This window comes from Rhinatrema bivittatum, chromosome 4 (genome assembly GCF_901001135.1).
Source record: "Rhinatrema bivittatum chromosome 4, aRhiBiv1.1, whole genome shotgun sequence".
Lineage (NCBI taxonomy): Eukaryota > Metazoa > Chordata > Amphibia > Gymnophiona > Rhinatrematidae > Rhinatrema > Rhinatrema bivittatum.
Genome location: NC_042618.1, coordinates 293,460,488 through 293,484,267, shown reverse-complemented (window position 1 = coordinate 293,484,267; position 23,780 = coordinate 293,460,488). Strand labels below are relative to the sequence as shown.

Genomic DNA, 23,780 nt, shown 5'->3' with positions numbered 1-23,780 from the left:
TTGTCGCGAAAGTTACACCTGCTCGAGGCAGGCATAACTTGTGCGCACCGGGCCGGCTGCCGGTGCACCATGTTCCGGTCCGGGGGCTGGTCTGGAGGCCATGGCCACGCCCCCGGAATGCACCTGGGCTGGAACCATGCAGGCGGCACTGGCCCTGGGTGACGCGCTGGCCGCATCACTCCTCCGACACACCCCTGATGACGCGCCGGTCACGACACGCCCCCGACACGACCCCCAGGAAAGCCCCGGGACTTACGCGCATCCTGGGGCTTTGCGCACGCCGGAAGCCTATGCAAGAGAGGCTCGACGCGTGCAGGGGGGGTTGGGGGTAGGTTTTCGGGGGTTACACGCGTATCCCTCTGAAAATCTTCCCCAATGAGTATACTTAAGATACATTTTATGCACTGCCTCAACTGTATGCAAATATATCTCAAGAATATTCAGTGTGAAAATCCTGAAAACGGAACCTGTTTGTTGTTCTTGAGGACTGGAATAGGCCACACCTGCCATATGTGTTCCAAATGTCTTTTTTGCAGGGTTTTCTGATTGACACCACAGTAGCGTCTGTAAATATAATATACATGTTGTAAGTGTTATTTTTACATCAGAAGACTGTACTCTGACTTTTTACACGTAAAATCTATTATTATTAATGCATAACTTTTAATTGTATGTGGGGAGAGTGGGACCCACGTGGGGGTGCAAGGCTATAAGGTTCACCTAAGGTGCCTAATACCCTTGCACCAACCCTGGCTACACTGAATCTATCTGAAGCTGTGCTGCTTTGGATCAATGTCTCTCCTCAGTCTTGGCCAGGACTTAATTTTCTTGTTATTTTAAGCCCCAAAAGAAACCAATAGCATAGATCACTTCTGGTCTCCTCTTCTTCTGCAGTAGGTAGGCAGAGCAGAGCCTGAAGGACAATAAAAGCCTCCAGGTTACCGGATACATCTAACCTGCTTTACCTATATTTGCTTACCACACACTGTAAATTTCAGAGGCATAGAGAAGGGATAACTTTAAGGATTGAGGCATTTAAAGATCAGGCTAAAATCCATAGTGCTTTTTGCATAAGATTTTACCCAGTTTTTTCCTGTGGAATTTCATGTTTCAGAAGTTGCAGGACATAGGTGGGATCATGTTAAAATAGCCCACATAGTGATAAAAGCAGCAGACTGAGTAGCACATAGTCAGTGGGAATGCCTTGGAGTGGGGAGCAAAGTGGGGCTGGGGAAGTGGAGGCAAGCTACAGTCACAGAAAGGGAGGAGCTGAGCCAGAAGGAAGAGCCTGTGCAGTGTGAATTAAGTTTCTGTCTGAGCTGGTTGGGCTGAACTCTGAGAGGGGCAGCTGGCAGTGGAACTAATGAGTCTCCAGGAGACTGGGCATGGGAAAGGGAGGGGGCTGCTGCAGGCTATAGAAGGGCTGGCTCAATCAGTCTGTTGCCTATATATACACATCAGTCTGAGGTCCTTTTGGCACATCAAAAACACTACAAGAATCCTCAAGGGATTTCCACTGATTTGTCTCTGCCTAGATTTTTCTACCAATTTTATTGCTGTTCTTTGCCCCACTTTTGGAGCCTTGGGGAGTTCTTGCCACCTGTAGGAGGCTTCTTTGCTCCACTCATGATGCTTTGGGGCCTTCACATCACTGTGTCACTTTTACCCTGTATCGGTGCTTTGCAATATTTCTCTGCCTTCTTTGGTGTTTCGTTGCCCCTTTTTAGTGACTTGGGCTTTTCATGCCACTCTTGGTGCTCCTTTACAGCTCTTTTATTTTATCTATTCATTCATTTATTTATTTATTTTAAAAATCTGCATGCCGTTCCATCCTATGTTCTGGGCAGCTTCCAAATAAAACATTTACAGTACAAAATAAAAAGCTAACATTGGGGTCTTCATACCACGGTTGTTAGTTCCCTTTACCCCTCTTCTGGGGTATTCTTGCCACTCTTACTGCTGCTTTACTCTTTCACGATATCATGGGATGTAACTGGCTCTATTTGGGCTATTTTGCTCTATCATGATGCCTTAGGCTATTCATGCCCCTTTTGGTGCCACTTTGATACAGTCTTGGTGTTTTAGAGTTCTTGGTCCCATTTTTGATGATTACCACCAATACGTTTCATTAGAATTCATTAGAAAACCCTAATTGTGGAACTCAAAATAGGATGCATTGCTTCCCCCATTGAATTTAATGGGAAAGGAATAAACAATCCTTTTTGTTTGAAAGGAACAAAACAAATTTTGGGGTGCATATGAAGTGAATGAACGATCCAAAACAGCATTTTTTCTGTGCATATCCCTATCAAATAAACTTATTTGGCTAACTTTGCAAGGATATTCAGTGGCACAAACATGCTGCTGGATTTTTCCAGCTACCGTAAAGTTAGTCCTGGCTAATTTTAGGAAAACTATTGGCTGTACTAAAGTTAACATAGAAACATGATGACAGAAACAACACATACAGCCTATCTAGTCTGCCCATCTCTAGAATCTCCATCACTCCTTCAGAAATTCTCAATGCTTGTCCCCTACTTTCTTGAATTCAGATACTAGGTAGCTGTTCTATGCATCCACCACTCTCTCTGTAAAGAAATATTTCCTTAGATTACTCCTGAGTCTACTACTTTTCATCCCATAATCACTCTTTCTAGATCCTCCTTTCCACTGAAAGAGGTCTGCCTCCTATATATGGAAACCTTGGAGGTATTTAAATGTCTCTATCATTTCTCCCCTATCCCACCTTTCCTCTAGGGCAGGGGTCAGGAACCTTTTTGGCTGAGAGAGCCATAAACGCCACATATTTTAAAATGTAATTCCATGAGAGCCATACAATATGTTTAAAACTAAATACAAGTAAATGTGTGCATTTTATGTAAGATCACACTTTTAAAGTACAATAAGTCTCTGAAAATATTACACCAGGCCTTAAGACACCAATACATCTCCTATTAGGAAAACGGACCAAGTCAGGCTGCTATAGAGTCCTACACAGAAACTACACGCCAGCAGAAAACCTCACCTGAATCACGTGCTGTCCCTCACCTAACATAGAATAAAGAGACCAAAACGCATAACAAGAAGCATGCAGACAAAAACTGAATTGGAAACTGCAACAAGCCAGAGTCTCTGTATGCAGTGTAACAAGGAAAAAAGAAACATCACACATCCTTATAAAACAAATCAAGAAATATAAAATCATCAGCAGTAAAACTGTACTAACAAAAAGAACATATTTCGAAACAGCTGATGAGTGGAATATCCAATAATTAAAAACTCATATAAAACATTTCCAGATACCAACAAAATATTTCAAAATAGCAGACACAAAGATCCAGTAATGAAAAATAATAAGGATACAAAAATTTTTTTGCTCTGCATACCTGGGAACGTTTGATATCCAGGTGTCCTGAGATTGTTCTGAATTAGCAGGAGGTGGGGTGGTTTGCTTGGAACTTTCTCCTCTCTCAGTCACATACCAGCGCTCTCTCTCACACTGGCTCTCAATGACACACCTATACACACATGCTCTCAGTCACTCACATATACAAATGTTTTTTCTCTCTCACTTATATAGGCTCTTAATTACACATTTACACACATGCTGTCTATCTTTTCACGCTTACACACACACACAGGCTTTCAATCACATAAATACATGCTGTCTTTTTCTCTCACACACAGACTCTCATTCACATGCTTACAAACATGTCCTCTCTTTCTCTCATTTACACACAGGCTCTCAATCACATACTCACATGCTCCCTCACCTAAATCAGCTCTCAATCACACACAGACACACATGGTCTCTCTCTCTCATTTAAACACAGGCTCTCAATCACATACTCACATGCTCCCTCACCTAAATCAGCTCTCAATCACACACACACACATGGTCTCTCTCTCTCATTTAAACACAGGCTCTCAATCACATACTCACATGCTCCATCACCTAAACCAGCTGTCAATCAGACACAGACACACATGATCTCTCTCTTACTTATACACACAGGCTCTTAATCATACATACACATGATCTCTCTCACACACAAAGGATCTCAATCATACACACATACTCTTTCAAACAAACAGGTTTTCAATTACAAACTTACACATACAGGTTCCCAATGGTAAACTTACATTCATGCTCTCTCTCTCACAGGCAGGCTCTCAATCACAGACATACTCTCTTTCACATATACAGGCTCTCAATCATTCACATACATGCAATCTCTCACTCACACACACAGGATCTCAAACACACATGCTTGCTCGCTCATTCACTCTCTCTCTCCCCCCGGGAACTCGCGGCAGCAGCAGCCACCTCCCAACGCTAACCTCCTTCATTTTCAGCCCTCGCGGAGGCGAAGGCGGAGTCCCATCGGCCGCGGTTGAAGATTTTCATTTTCCTCCGAGCCGCGCTGCAGTCTTCTTCCCGCGCAGGCACCTGATGCTCTCCACTTCCTCTTCCGGGCCGCGGGAAGAAGAGAGCACCGGCGTGCTCTCTTCTTCCCGCGGCCCGGAAGAGGAAGTGGAGAGCATCGGGTGCCTGCGCGGGAAGACCCGCGCAGGCACCCGATGACTCCAGCGCTGGCACCCGGCTGACACCCGATGACTCCCGCGCAGGCACCCGGATGACTCCAGTCGGCGTGCTCTCTTCTCCTCCCCCCCGCGGCCCGGAAGAGGAAGTGGTGAGCATCGGGTGCCTGCGCGGAAGAAGAGACCACGCTAGTGTGGTCTCTTCTTCCCGCGCAGGCACCCGATGCTCTCCACTTCCTCTTCCGGGCCGCGGGTGGGGGGGAGGAGAAGAGAGCACGCCGGTGCCGCTGACTCCAGCTGTCCTGCCGCGTTCCGCCCGGGCTGACAGCATTTTAAGCCCGGGCGGCGGAGGACCGGGGAGCAGCTGGGTCAGCGGGGAACCGCGAAGTATGGCGACACGTGTCTGCGAGCCAGATGCAGCCCTCAAAAGAGCCATATCTGGCTCGCGAGCCATGGGTTCCCGACCCCTGCTCTAGGGCATACATAGTTAGATCTTTAAATCTGTTTCCATATGCTTTACAATGAAGATCATTGACCATTTTAATAATCATCCTTTGGATCAGCTCCATCTGGTTTATATACTTTTGAAGATGCGGTCTCCAGAAATGTATATAGTATTCCAAATGATATCTTACAAGGGACTTATAAAGGGGCAATATTATTTCATTTTTTCTATTGACCATTCTTCTTCCTATGCACTCAAGCATCTTTCTGACTATGTTAGTTGGTTAATGCTGAAAATTGATGTTTATGACTAACATAGCTGGATAGGCAACTCTGCCCCGGAACACCCTGCCCTGCCCCGAGTTAGCTAGATAACCTTTTAGCCAGGTAACAAGATATCAAGCTAACTTGGGCTGGTCAGCATAGTGGGAATTTCAAATCTCACCATTTATCCAGCTAGATCCAAACATAGTTGGAGAAATGGCACTGAATATTGGCCTCATAAACTTCTGAAATGCAAGAAAGCTGCAGTATGACTGAGAGTACCTGGGAAAGCTTCATCTGCATATTAGCAAAGACATGGAGGAAGCCCACCACTGCATCCCAAAGCCTGCTGTGGGCCAGGCTCTGCTGATTGCCAACACAGGGACCCTAAACCAGGAAAGAAACAAAGTTATTAGGAAAACTATCCAGAAACAAGAACCATCAGGAACCCAGCCTTGCCATCAAATTCCCCCAACAGATCAGGTAAGAGACCTTGGTATCACGCTCAGGCCCCTATGCTTTAGGCGAGGCCCTGGCTTTGGGCCTAGACTTAGAATTGATGTATTAATTTCAAATGAATGCAATGAATAAGGTTCTTTTTATTGGGGGGGGGGGGGGCTATTTGGTTCAGTCCACAACAAAGGAAACAAATTGCTCTTATTCGTTGAGTTTTAAAAATTCATTTGAAATGAATACACATCCCTATTGGATCATATAAGTAAGTTACACAATGTCTATCAGGGAACATAGAGCAGAGGCGTTATACAGCTTCTATCAGAACACACAGCAAGCACAGCCTATGTACGGACCTTTTGGCCCTACTATAGAATAATTTGTCTTCGTGAAGAATAAATACATTCTGAAGTTTTCCTATACTCTCAGTTGGGACTGCAGTAATCAGTATCTGCCAGTAGGTAGAAGTGCTGATGAGACCCATTTTTGGTTTGTTTGTTTTTTAAATGTCTGATTTGGTTTTTTTTTTCACATGAATGAAACAAATCAAACATTCCACAAACCAAAATTCATAGGAAAAAACCTCCTGAACCAAAAACTAACCAAAAAATGAAAATGAATTTGTTTCCCCTGTACATCCCTAATATGGATATTACTAGAAGAAAGTGTGTTTTCTTCCATTTTTGCCATTACCCATCAAGTAAACTAGTAAATTATTTTTGGAACAACAATCTCTGGTGTAGACAATATTTATTTGAAAAATTTTGGACTGGTACAATAGTTCTATGGCTCTGAAGCAATGTTTCTCTACTGTTGGAGGAATGCTAAGAAGTCCCATGGATTGTAGTATATCCCAACGGCTCCCAGCTGTATGCCCTTGTTTAGTTAGAATTTGGAATAAGGAGGTTACACATTTATCAGCCTACCTCCCCCACTCATTAAAAAGTTTTATGTTTGATTTAATTAGTAGTAGGAATAAAAATTATAAAAGATTATAATGATCCAGATTATTCTGAATGAGATATCTGTCATTATATACTCTCTGGGGCGGATTTTAAGAGCCCTGCTTGTGTGCCGGCGCGCCTATTTTCCATAGGCCTGCCGGCGCGTGCAGAGCCCCGGGACTCGCATAAGTCCCGGGGTTTTTCAAGGGGGGCATGTCGGGGGCGTGTCGGGGTCATGTCGGGGGCGGGGCCGATCGGCGCGGCGTTTTGGGGGCGGGCCCGGGGGGCGTGGTTTTCGGCCCGGGACGGCCCGGGGGCGTGGCCGCACCCTCCGGAACCACCCCCAGGTTGCGTCTCGGCGCGCTAGCGGCCCGCTGGCGCGCGGGGATTTACTTCTCCCTCCGGGAGGCGTAAATCCCCAGACAAAGGTAGGGGGGGGTTTAGATAGGGCCGGGGGGGTGGGTTAGATAGAGGAAGGGAGGGGAAGGTGAGGGGTGGGGCGAAAGCGAGTTCCCTCCAAGGCCGCTCCGATTTCGGAGCGGCCTTGGAGGGAACGGAGGCAGGCTGCGCGGCTCGGCGCACGCCGGCTGCACAAAATCGGCAGCCTTGCGTGCGCCGATCCTGGATTTTAGCAGATACACACGGCTACGCGCGTATCTACTAAAATCCAGCGTACTTTTGTTTGCGACTGGTGCGCCAACAAAAGTACACGAACGCGCATTTTTTGTAAATCTACCCCACCGTGAGAGATGAGAGTGCTCCTGAGATAGCTAAATGCAGAGCATAGAATCAAGAACTAAAACAGAGAAGCCATTCAGAATAAATGAGGTGAATCCAAATTTCTTCTTTAGCCCTAGAGTAAAATCAATATAGATACATTTTTTAAATTTACTTTGTGATTTTGTTTTGTTTGATCTATAAATGTTGCTTGTAAGCTGCTTAGAATATTTAACTAATATGGCATAGAAATTTTAAAATAAATAAATAAACTCTCATCGTTAGTACATCCAAAGTTTTCATTACCTGAATGTATTCAGTAAGCGAATTAAATATTTGTTTTGTCACAGCTAGAGATCTGGAGAAGTTCCGTTGTCCAGAATCATCAATCACTTCCTTCCCTGAGTAATACCAGTAGAAATCACTGATAGATTCCTGTGAGTAAAGTACAGCACAAGTGAGTCAATAATTTAAATGTACATTACTATCCTAACTCAGCAGAAAAGCTCCAGGATACTATTGTCTAGTACTGATGGGTTACCAAAGAAAACTAGGCATGTTAAAGAACCAGGATGCAGCTGACAATAGGATGGGAAAATCTGGGTTCAATGTATTTGGATTTGCCAAATCCTGTCTGATAATGGTTTAAGTATTATGACCAGGGGCGGATTCCGGATAAAGATCAGCCCGGGGATTTTCTGCCCAGGCCAGCCCAGGAGATACCCCGTGGTCTGCCGAGCATGGCTCTGTTGCGGCCACACTCGGCAGACCACGTGACCGGCCCCGATAGGCCAATCCGCCCCTGATTATGACAGAGGTTCTCAACAAGTTCTATAAATCTCCCTTCCCTAAACTAGTCTGCTTTCTTCATATTCATTATAAACATTCATAGGATTAATCCACATATGTTGAGTCTGGGGAATATTTTATGCCAAAAATGTTGTGTAGCTGCCATTGTGCAAGGGAGGTGAACCCTTAGTGCTGTGGTCTGGTTAGCGCAGCCTAGAGGGCAAACCCCCTATGCCCATACTGACAGCTGGTGAACATACCCTGGGACAGGACTGGGTCAAGAGCTTCACCTTTACCAATCCCTTTACCCCGCAGGTTGAGCTCTTGGGTTCTGGGGGCCGACAGGACTTAAGCGATAAACCAACAGGGTAAGGAGAGATAGAGGGTCCAGGACCAGGCTGGGTCAGGGCAGGCAGCAAGCAAGAATAGGTAAGGTCCAGGCAAGGATCAATCCAGAAGTCAGTCCATGGAGATGGTGGGAGAAAGGTAATAGGAATGATGAGGCAAGGTAAGTCAAGCTGGATGGGAATGGCAAGGCAGGACAGGCTAGAGAAACAAGGCAAGGCAGGTGGACAAGACGAGGCAAGGCAGGGCAGGGCAGGCTAGAGAACAGGAACAGTAGCAGCATGCTTTCTCAAGGCAAGGGGGCCTGTTGCTGAGGTGCCAACTGAGAGCACGTCTGGGGTTTAAATCCCCTGCCAGCCCCAACATCATCTCCTGGCACCTCAGGCATTTTCCTGCCATGGAACCTTTAAGTTCTGATGCGCGCCTATGGAGACCAGTGGATCAATCATGGTGGCAGCGTTCCAGCTGCATTGGAGACTCACTTGGTGTCAATGGCTCCCAGGGGTGAGCGTGATCGGTTGTGGGACGGGCCCACGACCAGCCAAATGTAACACACTGGTACACAAGAATAATTTAGTATAGCAAATTAACAAAATGCAGGGGATATCATCAGATAATGACTATTTGGTTTCTGCTCATTTTTGCCTACTTACCATCTGCCACAGATCATACTTGGATCTGTGGTCATAACCCTTCCTTCTACTAAGGTCCCTTTTGTGTCTGTCTCAAGCATGCATGAAATTTTAATTGTTTTGGCTCCTAACACCTCCACAAGAAATGTATTTTCTGAAATTCTTTTTGAGACTCCCTTCCTTTTGCTTCCTTTTTCTTGTCCTTAAGCTTCTAATTTTATATTTAATGCTATTTTCTGATACATTTCTGAAACATGCTAGATATTTGCTAAATTTCTATTTGAATATTTGTATCTTTCAGGGATCCCTCATGGGACAAGAGTAACCAGTAGGTATTGAGTCTCCTTTAGATTCCTGTCTACATAAGGCCACTACCACAAACTGGAAACCAGCTTCAGAGCACTATAGAAGAACAGTTTGTTCTTCATCGTACCTTCACAGCAAGTAAGCAGTCCATAGCAAAGCAAAATAAGGTAGGCTAGGGTCAAGAATTTAGGGAGTTCATGAATTCGGGCAGACAGGAACACAAAGCAAGAAGCCTGGAGCAGAGTTCCAGGAATAGAGGTAGCATACAGCACAGAAGAGCAAACCATAGATAACAATGAGTCAGAATGGATTACAGCCAGAGCCAAGGAAATAATGCCCTGGGCAATCTGGGCTGGTAGGGATGTGCATTGGTTTGAAATGAATTGACAAAATGCAACAATTGAGAGCATTTTCATTTATTTATGGACCCCAGGATTTCCCATTCAAGTCTATGCTACATTGAAAAGTGCTGTAGTGAGAAAGCTGTCTCTATGAGGGAGCAGCCATGCAGGAACCAAGATGGGAGAAGTAGGCAAGTAGACAGGAAGGAGGGACCAGTCAAGGTGAATAATTTTTTAAAACTAGCTTATAGCTGTCACCTGGATCAAGTGAACACTGATTTCCTCCTACTGAAAGGTTTAAGCTTGTGAAAATAAACTCCATATATCTTTAAAATTGGAAGTAACAATACATGTGTATATCACTTGTGGTGCATTTATCCAACTAAAATCCAACTTATTCAGCTAAGTAGAACTTTTGCACTACTTAGATGGACATAAGAACATAAGAACATAAGAAAATGCCATACTGGGTCAGACCAAGGGTCCATCAAGCCCACCATCCTGTTTCCAACAGTGGCCAATCCAGGCCATAAGAACCTGGCAAGTACCCAAAAACTAAGTCTATTCCATGTAACCATTGCTAATGGCAGTGGCTATTCTCTAAGTAAACTTAATAGCAGGTAATGGACTTCTCCTCCAAGAACTTATCCAATCCTTTTTTAAACACAGCTATACTAACTGCACTAACCACATTCTCTGGCAACAAATTCCAGAGTTTAATTGTGCGTTGAGTAAAAAAGAACTTTCTCTGATTAGTTTTAAATGTGCCCCATGCTAACTTCATGGAGTGCCCCCTAGTCTTTCTACTATCCGAAATTGTAAATAACCGATTCACATCTACCCGTTCTAGACCTCTCATGATTTTAAATACCTCTATCATATCCCCCCTCAGTCGTCTCTTCTCTAAGCTGAAAAGTCCTAGCTTCTTTAGTCTTTCCTCATAGGGGAGTTGTTCCATTCCCCTTATCATTTTGGTAGCCCTTCTCTGTACCTTCTCCATCGCAATTATATCTTTTTTGAGATGCGGCGACCAGAATTGTACACATTATTCAAGGTGCAGTCTCACCATGGAGCAATACAGAGGCATTATGACATTTTCCGTTTTATTCACCATTCCTTTTCTAATAATTCCCAACATTCTGTTTGCTTTTTTGACTGCCGCAGCACACTGTACCGACGATTTCAATGTGTTATCCACTCTGACACCTAGATCTCTTTCTTGGGTTGAAGCACCTAATATGGAACCCAACATTGTGTAATTATAGCATGGGTTATTTTTCCCTATATGCATCACCTTGCACTTATCCACATTAAATTTCATCTGCCATTTGGATGCCCAATTTTCCAGTCTCACAAGGTCTTCCTGCAATTTATCACAATCTGCTTGTGATTTAACTACTCTGAACAATTTTGTGTCATCTGCAAATTTGATTATCTCACTCGTCGTATTTCTTTGCAGATCATTTATAAATATATTGAACAGTAAGGGTCCCAATACAGATCCCTGAGGCACTCCACTGTCCACTCCCTTCCACTGAGAAAATTGCCCATTTAATCCTACTCTCTGTTTCCTGTCTTTTAGCCAACTTAATTGGCCAAGTAGGAGCAAAAGCACTACTTAGCCAGATAAATCTAAAAAGCGCTACTTGTACATCTAAGTAGTGCTTTTCAGACTTATCTGATTAAGTAAGATAGCTGGATAAGTCTGAAAAAAGCACTACTCAGATGGATAAGTCTTAAAACGCTTCCTAACCGGCTAAGGGCTGGATCCATCATTCCCCGTGGAATGATGAATCCTGCAAAAAAAAGTGGCGGGGCGAAGGGGGTGGGTGGGCCTGACAAAGGCCGTAGCCGTTCGCACTGTGGTGGTGTGATTTCGCCGGCCGCACTTCAGCCAGCTGCAGCCTTTCATGCAAATAGCGCCACCGTAAAAGGTGTTGCTATTAGCCTCGCTACTGCTGGTGATAATGTTCCTCACATTATCGCTGGCAGTGGTGCCACAGCCGACTCCTCCCCCACCCCTCTCTGCCCCGACTCCTCCCCTTTCCTCCCCTCCAGCTTATTTGCATCCTATCTCAAGTGAAAAGGCCCTTTTCGCATTTGATAGGGGTTTATCGCGTGCGTAAGGACTTTATCACATGCAATAAGGCCCTAACGCACACGATAAACATTTAGGGCCAGATTTTTAGAACTACACGACTGGGGTAGATTTGCGCGCGCTACCCGGTGCACACAAATGTACGCCCAATTTTATAACATGTGCGTGCAGCCGTGCGTATGTTATATAATGTGGGGTTGGCACCTGCAAGGGGAGTGCACTAGTACACCTTGCCCGTGACAAGCCCTAGGGGAGCCCCAATGGCTTTCCCCGTTCCCTCCGAGGCCGCTCCGAAATCGGAGAGGCCTCGGAGAGAACTTTTCTTTGGCCCCCCCACCTTTCCCTCCCTTTCCCTACTTGTCCTGCCCCCCAGCCCGAAAAACAAATACCCCGTGCCTTTATCCCAGAAGTTACACCTGCGCCAGCCAAGTGCCAGCGCGCAATCCCTAGGCCCAGCGGCCATGGTGAGGCCTCTGGCCCTGCCCCGCTCCCTGACCACCCCACCCCGCACATGCCCCACCCGCCCATTTTTTCAAGCCCCGGGACTTACACGCGTCCCGGGGCTTTACGCGCGCCGCCGGGCCTTTTGAAAATAGGCCGGCGCGCGTAAACCCCCCCCCCCCCCCCCCCCACGCTCTTAAATCCACCTGGATTTACGCAGTTAGGCTTTTAAAATCTGGCCCTTAGAAAATAACCCCTAAGTCAGATAATTCTAAAAGCATTACTTATCTGGCTATCTGATTTATCCTGATGTGTAGTTCTTGTAAGATTTATCCAGCTAGGTGACTTAGCTGGATAAGTAGCAGTCTAAGACTTATCCATCTAAGTAATGTTTTTTTTTTCAGATTTATCCAGCTAGCTTACTTAACTGGATAAGTCTGAAAAGTGCTACTTAAATGGATAAGTAGCACTTTTCAGATTTATCTAGATAAGTAATGGCTTTGCCACTACTTAGTTGAATAAATCAGAAGTTATCTGGATAACTCTGAATTGGTCCGGCACACATTTTTTACATATGCACATATGTTAAAGTGCATATTTGAATGTATGTTATAACCTGCGCACATCATATACATGCAGGTTCTAAAATATAATTGTAAATTTGTGCGTGCTCATTAACGCACATATGAGAGGGCATGCACTCACAAGTTTTAAAATAATCCTCCCTGAGTGAAAGAAAAGCTTTAAAAAAGAAGGAGGCAGAAGAATTTTAGCATTGGCAAAGGACTTTTTCTGATCTTCACTGCTGCAATCACACTACTCTCAATCACTGTGACAGAGAGAGCTGCATTGCTTTCTCTCTGTTCACTGGTGTAGGGCATGACTGGAGATATAGAAGCAGTGCCAGTGAACACAGATTTTTTTGTGCTTGACTCTGCACAGTGCACTAGTGCACTGGTTATCTGCAAATGTATTATTTATTTATTGGAGTTTATATACCGCCGTTCATCCAAGGATATCGCGTCGGTTTACAGTAAACAAAACAAAACAGCAAGCGTTGTACATAGAACAAGGTAGTAATAAAAACAAACTAGTAAGTAAATAACTAAGAGAAAGGGTAACATTGTAGATATAACAACTTAACTAATACATAATTAACTAACAGTAAGATATATATAAGATATAATGTAAGATATATGTAAGATATAATATATTGCAGTGAAGAGAATTGCATCTTTGCTAGTCTTTTCAGTTTATTCTCTTTCTGTGGTTACAAAAGGAGTCAGCAATGTGCACATATACATTATATGAATGAGTGTGTGACAGAGGATTTTTGCACACACTGTGAGGGATAGCCCTAGAAAGACAGAGACTGAGTTTGTGCCACTATCAAGCTGCTAACTCTGCTTGGCAAGTTGTCATTTACTAAGCACTAAAGTGAACTCAGTCTGTGACCTTGATTGAGTGTTTGTGACAGACACACTCATTCAATATTAAAGTGGTATTGATGAATGTTGGTATATTATCAAAGTATATTGTGATATCAGAATGCCCTGTAGACACTTCTAATTCCATCATGCCACTGTGAGGAAAGTAGAGAATAGAGAATGGCAGGGGAAGAATTTCTTTCTTGCTTTGAAAAATGTTTTGTCACCTCGCTTTACTTCTTTGGCAAATTACAATTTGTTCAATAATAATCAGATACAATGAAATAAGGAACATAAACTAATATGACATTACTATTTATGACAAAGAATGACATCTGCCTTTTCCATTTCTTAGGAATCCACCCTCATTTCCAAAGATTGATTAAAAAGAACTGTCAATGAAGGTCCTTTAATAACCCATCCAGCATGCAGACCTTGTCTGCTTTCATTTTTGACAATTACATGCTAACTCTTTCTTTTGCAAATAAAGTCAAACCTACCATAATCCCACCAGCTACCTGTAGTCCTTTTCCAATTCCATTGAACAAAAGTATTTGCTCAGTATATCTGCTTTTTCCTTGGCACTCTTTATACAATTCTCCTTTTCAAGGCCTTTCAATCCTACATCTTGTACTTCTTCCTCTCACTGACATACTGTAATAGGTTTTGCCATTTTGGTTTAAGTCAGGAGTCTCCCCCAAGACTTGCCAAAAGACCCTGGTGGTCCAGCGAGGGTCCTGGAGCGATCTCTTGCACTCGGGCCGTCGGCTGCCAGTATTCAAAATGGCACTGATAGCCTTTGCCCTTACTATGTCAAAGGGGCTACCGGTGCCATTGGTCGGCCCCTGTCACATGGTAAGAGCACAAGATGGCGCCAGTCGTCAGCCACTCTGCTCCCTAATTTAGCCCTTCCGCTTCGGTTGAACAGAGAACAGAAGGGGAGGGTGTGATCCTGGAAAAAATACTGCAGCCTAAAAAACAGACACAAAGGAGGCTGAATTAGCACAAGTTTGAAACGTTTGAACAGTAATGACAATCATCAAGGCTTCAACCCTGGCTATTTCGCTATTGCTCATAAGTTTCAAACTTGTGCTAATTCATTGCCTTTTTGTGTCTGCTACCCTGGGCTTAATTCTGAAAGAACAATCTAGAATGATGTTCTGCCACCTTTTATCCAGGACTTGAGGAAGTGGGGGAGAGGCGATGGTGTAAAATAGTTCTGTGGATGAAGAACAGCAAGGGGTTAAGCACTGGTGAGAGCTGGGGATGGAGGATCACTGAGGTAAAATGGGGGAAGAGTGTGTTCAAATATGTGGTTGGGATAGTGCAGGGCTGGATATAAGATTGTAGTCCCCATAGGCTGTGCCAAGGTGATGGGTGCTTCTTTGGAGCTGTGCTGGCAAATAGCAGTATAGCAAGCAGAATTTGGCTTCTCTTTGGCCTGGATATTTGGTGCCTTCAAAATTTGGCACCCTGGGCAATTGTCTATGTTGCCTATGCCTATATCCAGGCTTGGGACAGTGTGTGTGTGTGTGTGTGTGTGTGTGTGTGTACTTGGATTCTGGTCCCACCCCCACCCTGCTGCACGCCACTTCTGGAACTGGCCCCCTCCCCCTCCTCCTCAGTTCCACTTCCACTTTCTTTTTATCCTCAAATTAATCTCTGCCTATAAGAGATTAGAGAATATGACTGGTCGAATTGGTTATGCAGTTGGTTAGATAATATGTTTAATGTTTAAATACATACTTCTGGGGGAATTCTGTGCAAAAAAAATTGAAAATTCTGCACTAAAAAATTGAAAATTCTGCGCACACATTTTCTAAATTTGTGCAAATTTATTTATTAAACTAACACAATATTTTTTGCATATGCTTTCTCTCACATACCATCTGTCACACATATGTTCTGTCTCTCTATATACACCTCTCTCTCTCTCTCTCTCTCACACACACACACTCTCTCTCTCTCTCTCTCTCCCACACATACACAGACTCCCAGGCAGATACCTACCTACTAACCATACCAGTTTACAACAAACACATAGTCTCACACATACACTCTCAGGGCCTGAACCTGGGCCTCTTTTTCAGCTGCCAGTGGGATGAGGTCCGCTGGCAGCCCCTGCATCCTCTCTCTCTTTCACCATGGTGGGGATGGCATGAGAGGAGGTAAACAGGAACAGAAGCAGAGGTCATAGGAGGATTCACATCTCCACCTGCTCTAGGCCAGGGGCAGGAACACATGGCACGGCACGGCATAGCACTGGACAGTTGAGCAGACAATGACCTCCGCTGCTACTGAATCAGGAAGCTAGCGCCAAGCCTCACATGAAGCAGCAGGAGTTGCATTTAACCAAACATTTCCAGCTGCTGTGGGACCAGTCTCACACAGCAGGAGATGATGCTTGGTTAAATCCAACCTCTGTGGGGGAAGTCAGAGTCCATTCAGCTGTCCAGTGCCAGAGCACACATTAAAGGCTGCAGACCTCTGGCCCAGAACAAATGGAAATATGAATCCCCCCCTCTTGACCTCTGCCCCTTTCCCCATTCACCTGCTTTCCCCTCATACTTTGAGCCCCCACTAGAAACACTCTCCTCCCCTCTCTCCCCCCTCTCTTCATCTCCCTCTCCCCCTCTCTCTCTCCCCTCTCTTTCACTCTCTCCCTTCCCCTTCCTCTCTCCCTTTCCAATTGTATGGTCCTGGCCTTCGCGCGGTGGAACTTGCTAACCTCGCTCGTGCCGTGCTGCCTCTGCTCCCAGTGTGAACCTCGCTCATGCTGCAATGCCTCTGCGCAAACCTCGCCTGTGACACAATACCTCCGCATGCTACCAGTGATGCTTCCTCTTCCGGCAGGCGAGCATGTTGGCATAGCAGTCTCGGTGCCAGTGTAGACAAAATTGCTATGCTAGGTGAGGGAAGAAATCTGCGGGAAGGGAGAATTCTGCGCAAATTCTGCGTTCCGCAGTAGCGCAGAATTCCCCCAGGACTAAATACACCCCACAGTCACTGAACCCCTTTAAATGCACTGCTGCAGTTGAACACATGCTAAAGGCGAGGCAGAGGCAGGCCTGGTTATTGCCATTAACCTAGTAAGGACCATGTCTTTACTATTAAGACCATGAAAAGCACAATCATTTTGACCTATGCTGTGGCCAAATTCATCCAATAAAAATCTTCTTTGTGAATAATGTATGGCAGAGAGGTTAATTTGCAGCTATAATCGGGGAAGGGAGGTAGAGGATGGGGAGAGGGAGTGGACATGGGAAATACTTGAGTTAGAAAGAGGAGATAAGTACACACTTGGCACGGTTATGTGAAACTTCTCTTCCTTTCCTCCTGTACTACAGTTGTGCTCATAAGTTTACAGACCCTTGGAAGAATTTGTAAGATGTGCAGCATTTTAAGAAAACATGCGTGATCAGAAAAACACATCTGTTATTTTTTAATGTGTTTCAAATTAAACTATTTCATGTATCACAGAATAGCACTGCTTGATGATCACTTCATCTTACATGAGAATCTACATAGACATCAGAGATACTATACCCATTTTAAGTACTAGATTCAGTATTGCCCCCTCTCTTATGAATCTTTTTACTATTGGCCCAAGGAACCTAGACTCTATTTACTTGACCATTTCTACAGATAGGGGGCTGGATTTTAAAAAGGCTACGCGCGCCAGGCCGATTTTCAAAAGGCCTGGCGATGCGCGTAAAGCCCCGGGACGCGTGTAAGTCCCGAGGCTTTACTAAAGGGGCGTGGAATGGGCGGTCCGGGGGCGGTGTCAGGCTCCCGGCACAGCTGCCATAGTTGCTGCTGTGCCGGGGATTGCGCGCCGGCAGATGGCCGACACGCCCAACTTGATCCTGCCCAAAGGCAGGCGCAAAAGGTAAAATAAATGTCGGGGGGGTTAGAGTAGGGCTGGGGGGGAAAGGTCAGGGGAAGGAGTGGGAAGGTCAGGCTAGAGGGAACAGGGGAAGGCAACGCGGCTCGGTGCACGCAAGGTGCAAAATTGTGCATTGACTTGTGCGCGCTGACCCCTGATTATATAACTTGTGCGCGCCTGGGTGCGCAAGTTATAAAATCGGGCGTACATATGCACACGCTGGGTAGTGCGCGCACATGTAGGCCGCGCGCACTCCTTTTAAAATCTACCCCTAAGGATTCAGTCCCAAAAATCAAATCTTAAAAGCAAGGACAAAAGTGAAAGTATATCTCAAAGACAGAAAAACTATACCTAAACTGAGGACCCAACTCAAAGCCAGAGGTGCAAAATTTCTGGCGCCCAGAATTTAATTATAAGCCAAGAAAATTCCTAAAAATGTCATCTGGTGTCCAAATTTTCTAAATATTTTTCTACCCTGATAAAAGGAACCAAACAAAAACACAAGGGGGTGAATATTCAAAAGATTACATGCATAAAAATTAGCATAAATACACATAAGTAGCATGTACTTGCATATTCCATATTTTATAAAAGTAAAAATTATGCACATATTTTCACTATTGCATGATGTATTTGTGTGTAAAAAAGGGGTGGTCTAGGGATGTTCCCAGGCAGGCCCAACACTTATGTGCATAAATGTGCCAATTTACTCACGAATGTTTATACTTGCTAATTATCTGGTGTAAGTGACATTAAAAGTGTTTATTGCAAGGTACTGACTGGGTGAGAAGTCTGGGTGAACTGGGGAGAGTTCAGGCTAAATAACCAGGAAGGTTTTGATAACCTGGAGAAGGACTGGGCAAACTAGTGGACTAATTGGTAAACTGGTTAATTTCATTTATGCGCATGATTTAAATTGGCCAACTTATGTGTATACAATATAGATGCATATATTTTTAAAATAAATAGGAAAAGTACATGCATTTAATGTTGATATATGTGGTTTCAATGCATTGCATGTGTTCGTGAATAAGACTACATATCTGCGTATTTTATACCACGCACGTATATCATACAAATATGTTATAAAATACTTGTATAGACCTGCTCATAGCCATATACATGCATATATATCACCTTATGCATTTGTTTCAAAGTTATCCTCCCTGGATTCAACCCAAAGTTTGAGGTTGTACTAATGAAAATCAAAAAACAAAGAGCCAACAAAAGGATCACAGAACCACATTTATTCCCAAAATCTAGCCTCCCAACTGAGCAAGGTAATATTATTTAATATTGATTTGTGCTTGTTCTGTTTAATAGACTTTACCTGTAGGCGAAGCAGATAGTCAACAGTGCTGATGATAATGTTCACTGTGGTAGTATTGCCCATCTGAGTGCGCAGAAAATTTTGAAAGTCTGAAACAGAAAATAATTTTGAAGAGTCAACGATGTAATTATGTTTGAGACTACATCAATTACCTTTTTCACACACAGGCTAACAGAACATTAACTCCCTACCAATGCAGAAAAAGATCCCATTATTTACAATACATGACAGTTATTAATAATTCTTAAACCCACTAGGAAACACAGTGGCATTATGCCTTAGTTTACGTAACCAAGGGCCTCATTTACTAAGCATTTTTCCCAAAGACACAAAATGGCAAAAAATCTTAGTAGAAACATAGAATCATGATGGCAGAAAAAGACTGTATAGCCCAACTAGTCTGCCCATCTTTCCAATTCATTTAGTATTATAATTCTCTTCATTTTCTTAGGAATCCTCTTTATTTATACCATGCTTTCTTGAATTCAGAAACTATTTTTATCTCCACTGGGAGGCTGTTCTACGCATCCACCACTCTCTCTGTAAAGAAATATTTCCTAAGATTACTCCTGAGTCTACTGTGGAATTTGAGTAAAAAATACTTATTTCTGGGTTCTTAAAGGTCTTTATTTTTGATGGATTGACTATATGGAGAGCACAGTAGATATTTATAAAATGAAAAATATATTTTTTAGATTTGGTAGAGCTTAGCAAGCATGTTGTGCTCTGACTTGCTGTTATCTCAAAAAGTGAATGTACTGTTAGATTTTGTTTGGACATCTTGTAGTCAAGATATGAAGTGGGTTATGTGCTGATTTGAAAGATGGATTGTGCAATGTTGTATCAGACTTTGCAACTGACACCTAGCATGACACCTAGTATGTATGAAAATTGGGTGTTGTTTCAGTATTCAGACTTGGTAACAATGGGACAATAAATGATTGGCAGCAGACCCTAAATTAGGTCTGTGAATGGACCAATTATGTGTCAATAAGAAAAATGATGTGATGTAAGAATGCTTGTCATCAGGGAATGAAGCATTGATTGGTTATATGCCCTGTTAATAAAAGATATTAGAGTTGAGCCTTGACAGCTAAGGAGCAGATCGGATGAATAGAGCAACTGTGCCATAGCCATGTAGAATTTTATTTCTAATAAATATAATGAAAGATGAAATATTACCTATCATTTCTTTCTCCTTTAATAAAAAGGGAAACTAAAAGTTGCTCCGTGGAGATATTTAACAGCCAGATCATCCCACAACTGCAATTAGGCTGGGAGGTTAGTTTTGTTTGGATCATAAATTTTATCTGACACTATCCCCTTTCAACCTCACCTTATGACCCTTCATTTTAGAGCCTCCTTTCCATTGAAAAGTCTCACCTCCTGAGCATGGAAACCTTTCAGATATATGAATGTCTCTATCATATCTCCCCTATCTTGCCTTTCCTCTAGGCAGTGATGGCGAACTCCAGTCCTTGAGTGCCACAAACAGGTCAGGTTTTCAGGATATCCACAATGAATATGCATGAGATAGATTTGCATATAACGAAGGCAGTGCATGCAAATCTGTCTTCTACATATTCTTGTAGAAATCCTGAAAACCTAGCCTGTGTTACATTTTTACTTATTGTTTTTATATATTACTGTACATCGCTTTGAAATTGTGTGAAAATAAGTATAACAAAATTAAAATTACCATTACCATTCCATGGCACATGGGTTACTTCATCCAGTTGTGCAGAACATACCATGTACAGGAGTTCCTGAGCATGTGCTTTGCCTTGTGAGCCCCTCAGTACAGAGGGCTGCTGGGCCATATAGCGAGAGACATGACCAGCAGGAAAAAGAATGTGTCGATTCCCCTGTATAGGTTCTAGGTGATGCCTCACTAGGAGTATTACCGTATGTTCATTTCTGGACACCATATCTTAAAAAGGACAGAGACAAGATAGAAGCAGTCCTGAGAAAGGTGACCAAAATGGTGTGGTGTCTTCACTGGAAGACTTATGAGATGAGACTGAAGGACCTAAATAGGCATACCCTGGAGGAGAGGAGGGAAAGGGGCGATATAATACAGACTTTTAAATACCTGAAGGGTATTAATGATGCATAAGAATCAAACCTTTACCAATGGAAAGAAATCTGAAGAACTAGGGGATATAATAGGAAGCTCCAAGGGTGTAGAGACAAAAATAACATGAGGAAATATTTCTTCACGGAAAGGTTAGTGGATATATGGAATGCCCTCTTTGATGAGGTAGTAAAGACAAGAATGGTAATGGAATTCCAAAGGGTGTGGGATAAACACAGAGAATCCCTAATGACTGGATGAAAATGAAGATATGGTTAACTTGTGTTATCTGGGGTAACCTGGATGGAACGGCAGCTACTACCCCTAACAAAAAGCATAGGGGTAACTTATATGGAGCAACAGTTACTACCCTTAACTGAAGGCATGGGGGTAACCTGCATGGAACAATATTTATTATCCTTAAAAGAAGGCATGGGGTAACATTAATGCAGCAGTAGTTACTACCCTAAGCAACTTGCTGGGCAGACTAGATGGACCACCGTTAATATATTTTGTCCAAGCTTTGCACAGATGTGTACTCTCACTCTCTTAGGGGCTGATTTTAAAAAGCATTTACATGCTAAAATTGGATTTTACACGTGTAAATGCAATTTGTCCCTGTAAGTTGGCTTTTGAAAATTGCTACAATATATACCATTGAATTGTCCATAGGATTTAAAGTAAGTGCACTTTACTTGTGTAAATGGATTTTTAAAATTGCTATAATAGTATGTTACATTTATATGTGTAACTCCTTTTAAAAGTACCTCCTTAGAGTCTTTTTCAACCCTTCTATATTTAGCAGTTATCTGCTTTTCATTTGTCTTGCTGCCTCAACAATACGTTTAAATGCTATAAAAATAAGATGTCCAGTTCCAAGAAGGCCACACCTAGTGTCTTTAAGGATTGCATCTGTGGGTGTAAGATGGCAATCGCCAATGGACATGACATCTGCTACAAGTTCCTGGGTCCTGATCATGACTCAATCAATTTCTACATCTGTGGATGGATGTCTCTTAGATCCCAGAGGAACCATGCATGAAAGATAGAGGAGCTCTACAGGTCCATGTCGAGACAGAGCTGTTTCTGCTCATGGATTGGACCTCTTCCGGTTCCCTCCATGATGAGTTGAGAAAAGCTCCTCTGGCACAACTTTGGCATCAGATTCCAGACCCACTACAGCCCAGGGGTTGAGCAAAGTGTGGAATCCCTGGGCAGGAGCCAACACACTCCGGGGCTCACTCCTGAGCCTCGTCTTCCACTCAAGACTCATTGGCACTTAAAAAAAGTAAGCACCATTCTACTCAGCACCAGTCTCCAGTGCTGTAGATGCATTGGCCCTCAGCATCGTCAACACACCAGGCTTTGGTACAGTCGATGCACTGGTCCTCAGTGCCATCGACACACTTAGCAGCATTAGTGCAGAAGACTGCGGAGCAGCCATTGATGGCAGAAGCTTCGATGGAGATTCTTCACAGGTGCCATCATTTTTGGAAAAGTTATCACCATCTTGCCTTCTGTTTCCAGATTTAAGAACTTCCAGGGCTCCACCAGTATCATCTGCCTGGGGCCTCTAATCCAGACTGCACCTGGAAATCCCAGATCCTATCTGCTCCATTGTGCTCATGGTCTCCATGCATCCCCTGACACAGATTACTCAGGAAAGAGGTTTCTACCTGGAGCCCAGTGCATATGTCTTAAGGCATGACCTTATACTGGTCTCAGAGGAGAATGTCTCTTTTTCTAATTCCAGCCCAGAGGACACATCAGTCCATGGATGACATCACAGAACTGGTGATGACTTTCTTTATCTTATTCATGGCCAGTGACAAGGAGAGCACCTGTAAGCCTCTCCAGTCCAAGAAGAGAAATTTGCTCCTTCCCAGGGAAGTCCCTCCTGAGTCCTATCAGAACTCCCAGCATGGATAGGCCTTCCTCTCAGAAGAGATGCCCAGCCAGCACTTAGAAGATGAAAAGCATGGTATGACCAATTGATAAATTTCCTGGGAGCAATCTCCTCTGAATCTAGGTCTCCATCCTGATCATCATCTTCTTCATCAGGGTTATGGATTAGTATCCTTCTACCATTTGGTTCAGAGGAGGGGTCTACGGGGATTTTCTCAGACCTCTCACCTGACTTCCCAGAACATTCCTCTCCACTAGAAGACCTCTTCTGTTCCCAATTCCTGAAAAAATTGGGTAAAGCCATTGGAGTGAATGTCTGGAAGTTTAAGATTCCTCTTAATGAAATCTTTGATCTACGCTGGATTTTGGAAATGCTCTCAGAGTCAGTAGAAATTCTGGTTCACCTGATTATATGGGACCTACAAATTTGTTTTTTAAATTTAGATTTATATTCCGCTTTTGGCACTTTTTTTAGCGCTTCAAAGTGGATTACATATGAGAATGTAGGATAATTTTAGCATCGTGTCCCCAAGTATCAGGAAGCTGGATATCAGATTGCAGTAGGCTCTTCCCCACCAGCCAGTGATGGTGAAATTGGCTTTGAAGAGGACAAAGAAGACCCAGATTTTCTCCAGCACACCACTGGTTAAGAACCTCAGGTTCGTGGACAACTGTAAGAAGAAATTCTTTTAGAGCTTGATGTTGAATGCCCAAATTGTGCCCCACTATCTTTATATGGTGCAATACTTACATGACTGCATTGATAAGTTGAAGTCTTTTGTGGAGTCCCTGGACAGGAAAGACAAAGGATATTGAAGGGCTCTCCTAGATGCTGAAGAGTG

The 23,780-nt window shown here is 43.6% G+C and overlaps 1 protein-coding gene across 1 annotated transcript in view; it reads right to left on the bottom strand.

The window, feature by feature from the left end:
- Positions 1 to 23,780, bottom strand: part of RYR3 (ryanodine receptor 3) — a 1,291,138-nt gene that overhangs the window by 209,716 nt on the left and 1,057,642 nt on the right. Inside the window, 3 exon segments of the mRNA XM_029600192.1 lie at positions 5,533 to 5,637; positions 7,671 to 7,799; positions 18,960 to 19,048. Coding sequence (XP_029456052.1) covers positions 5,533 to 5,637; positions 7,671 to 7,799; positions 18,960 to 19,048 — 323 coding nt within the window.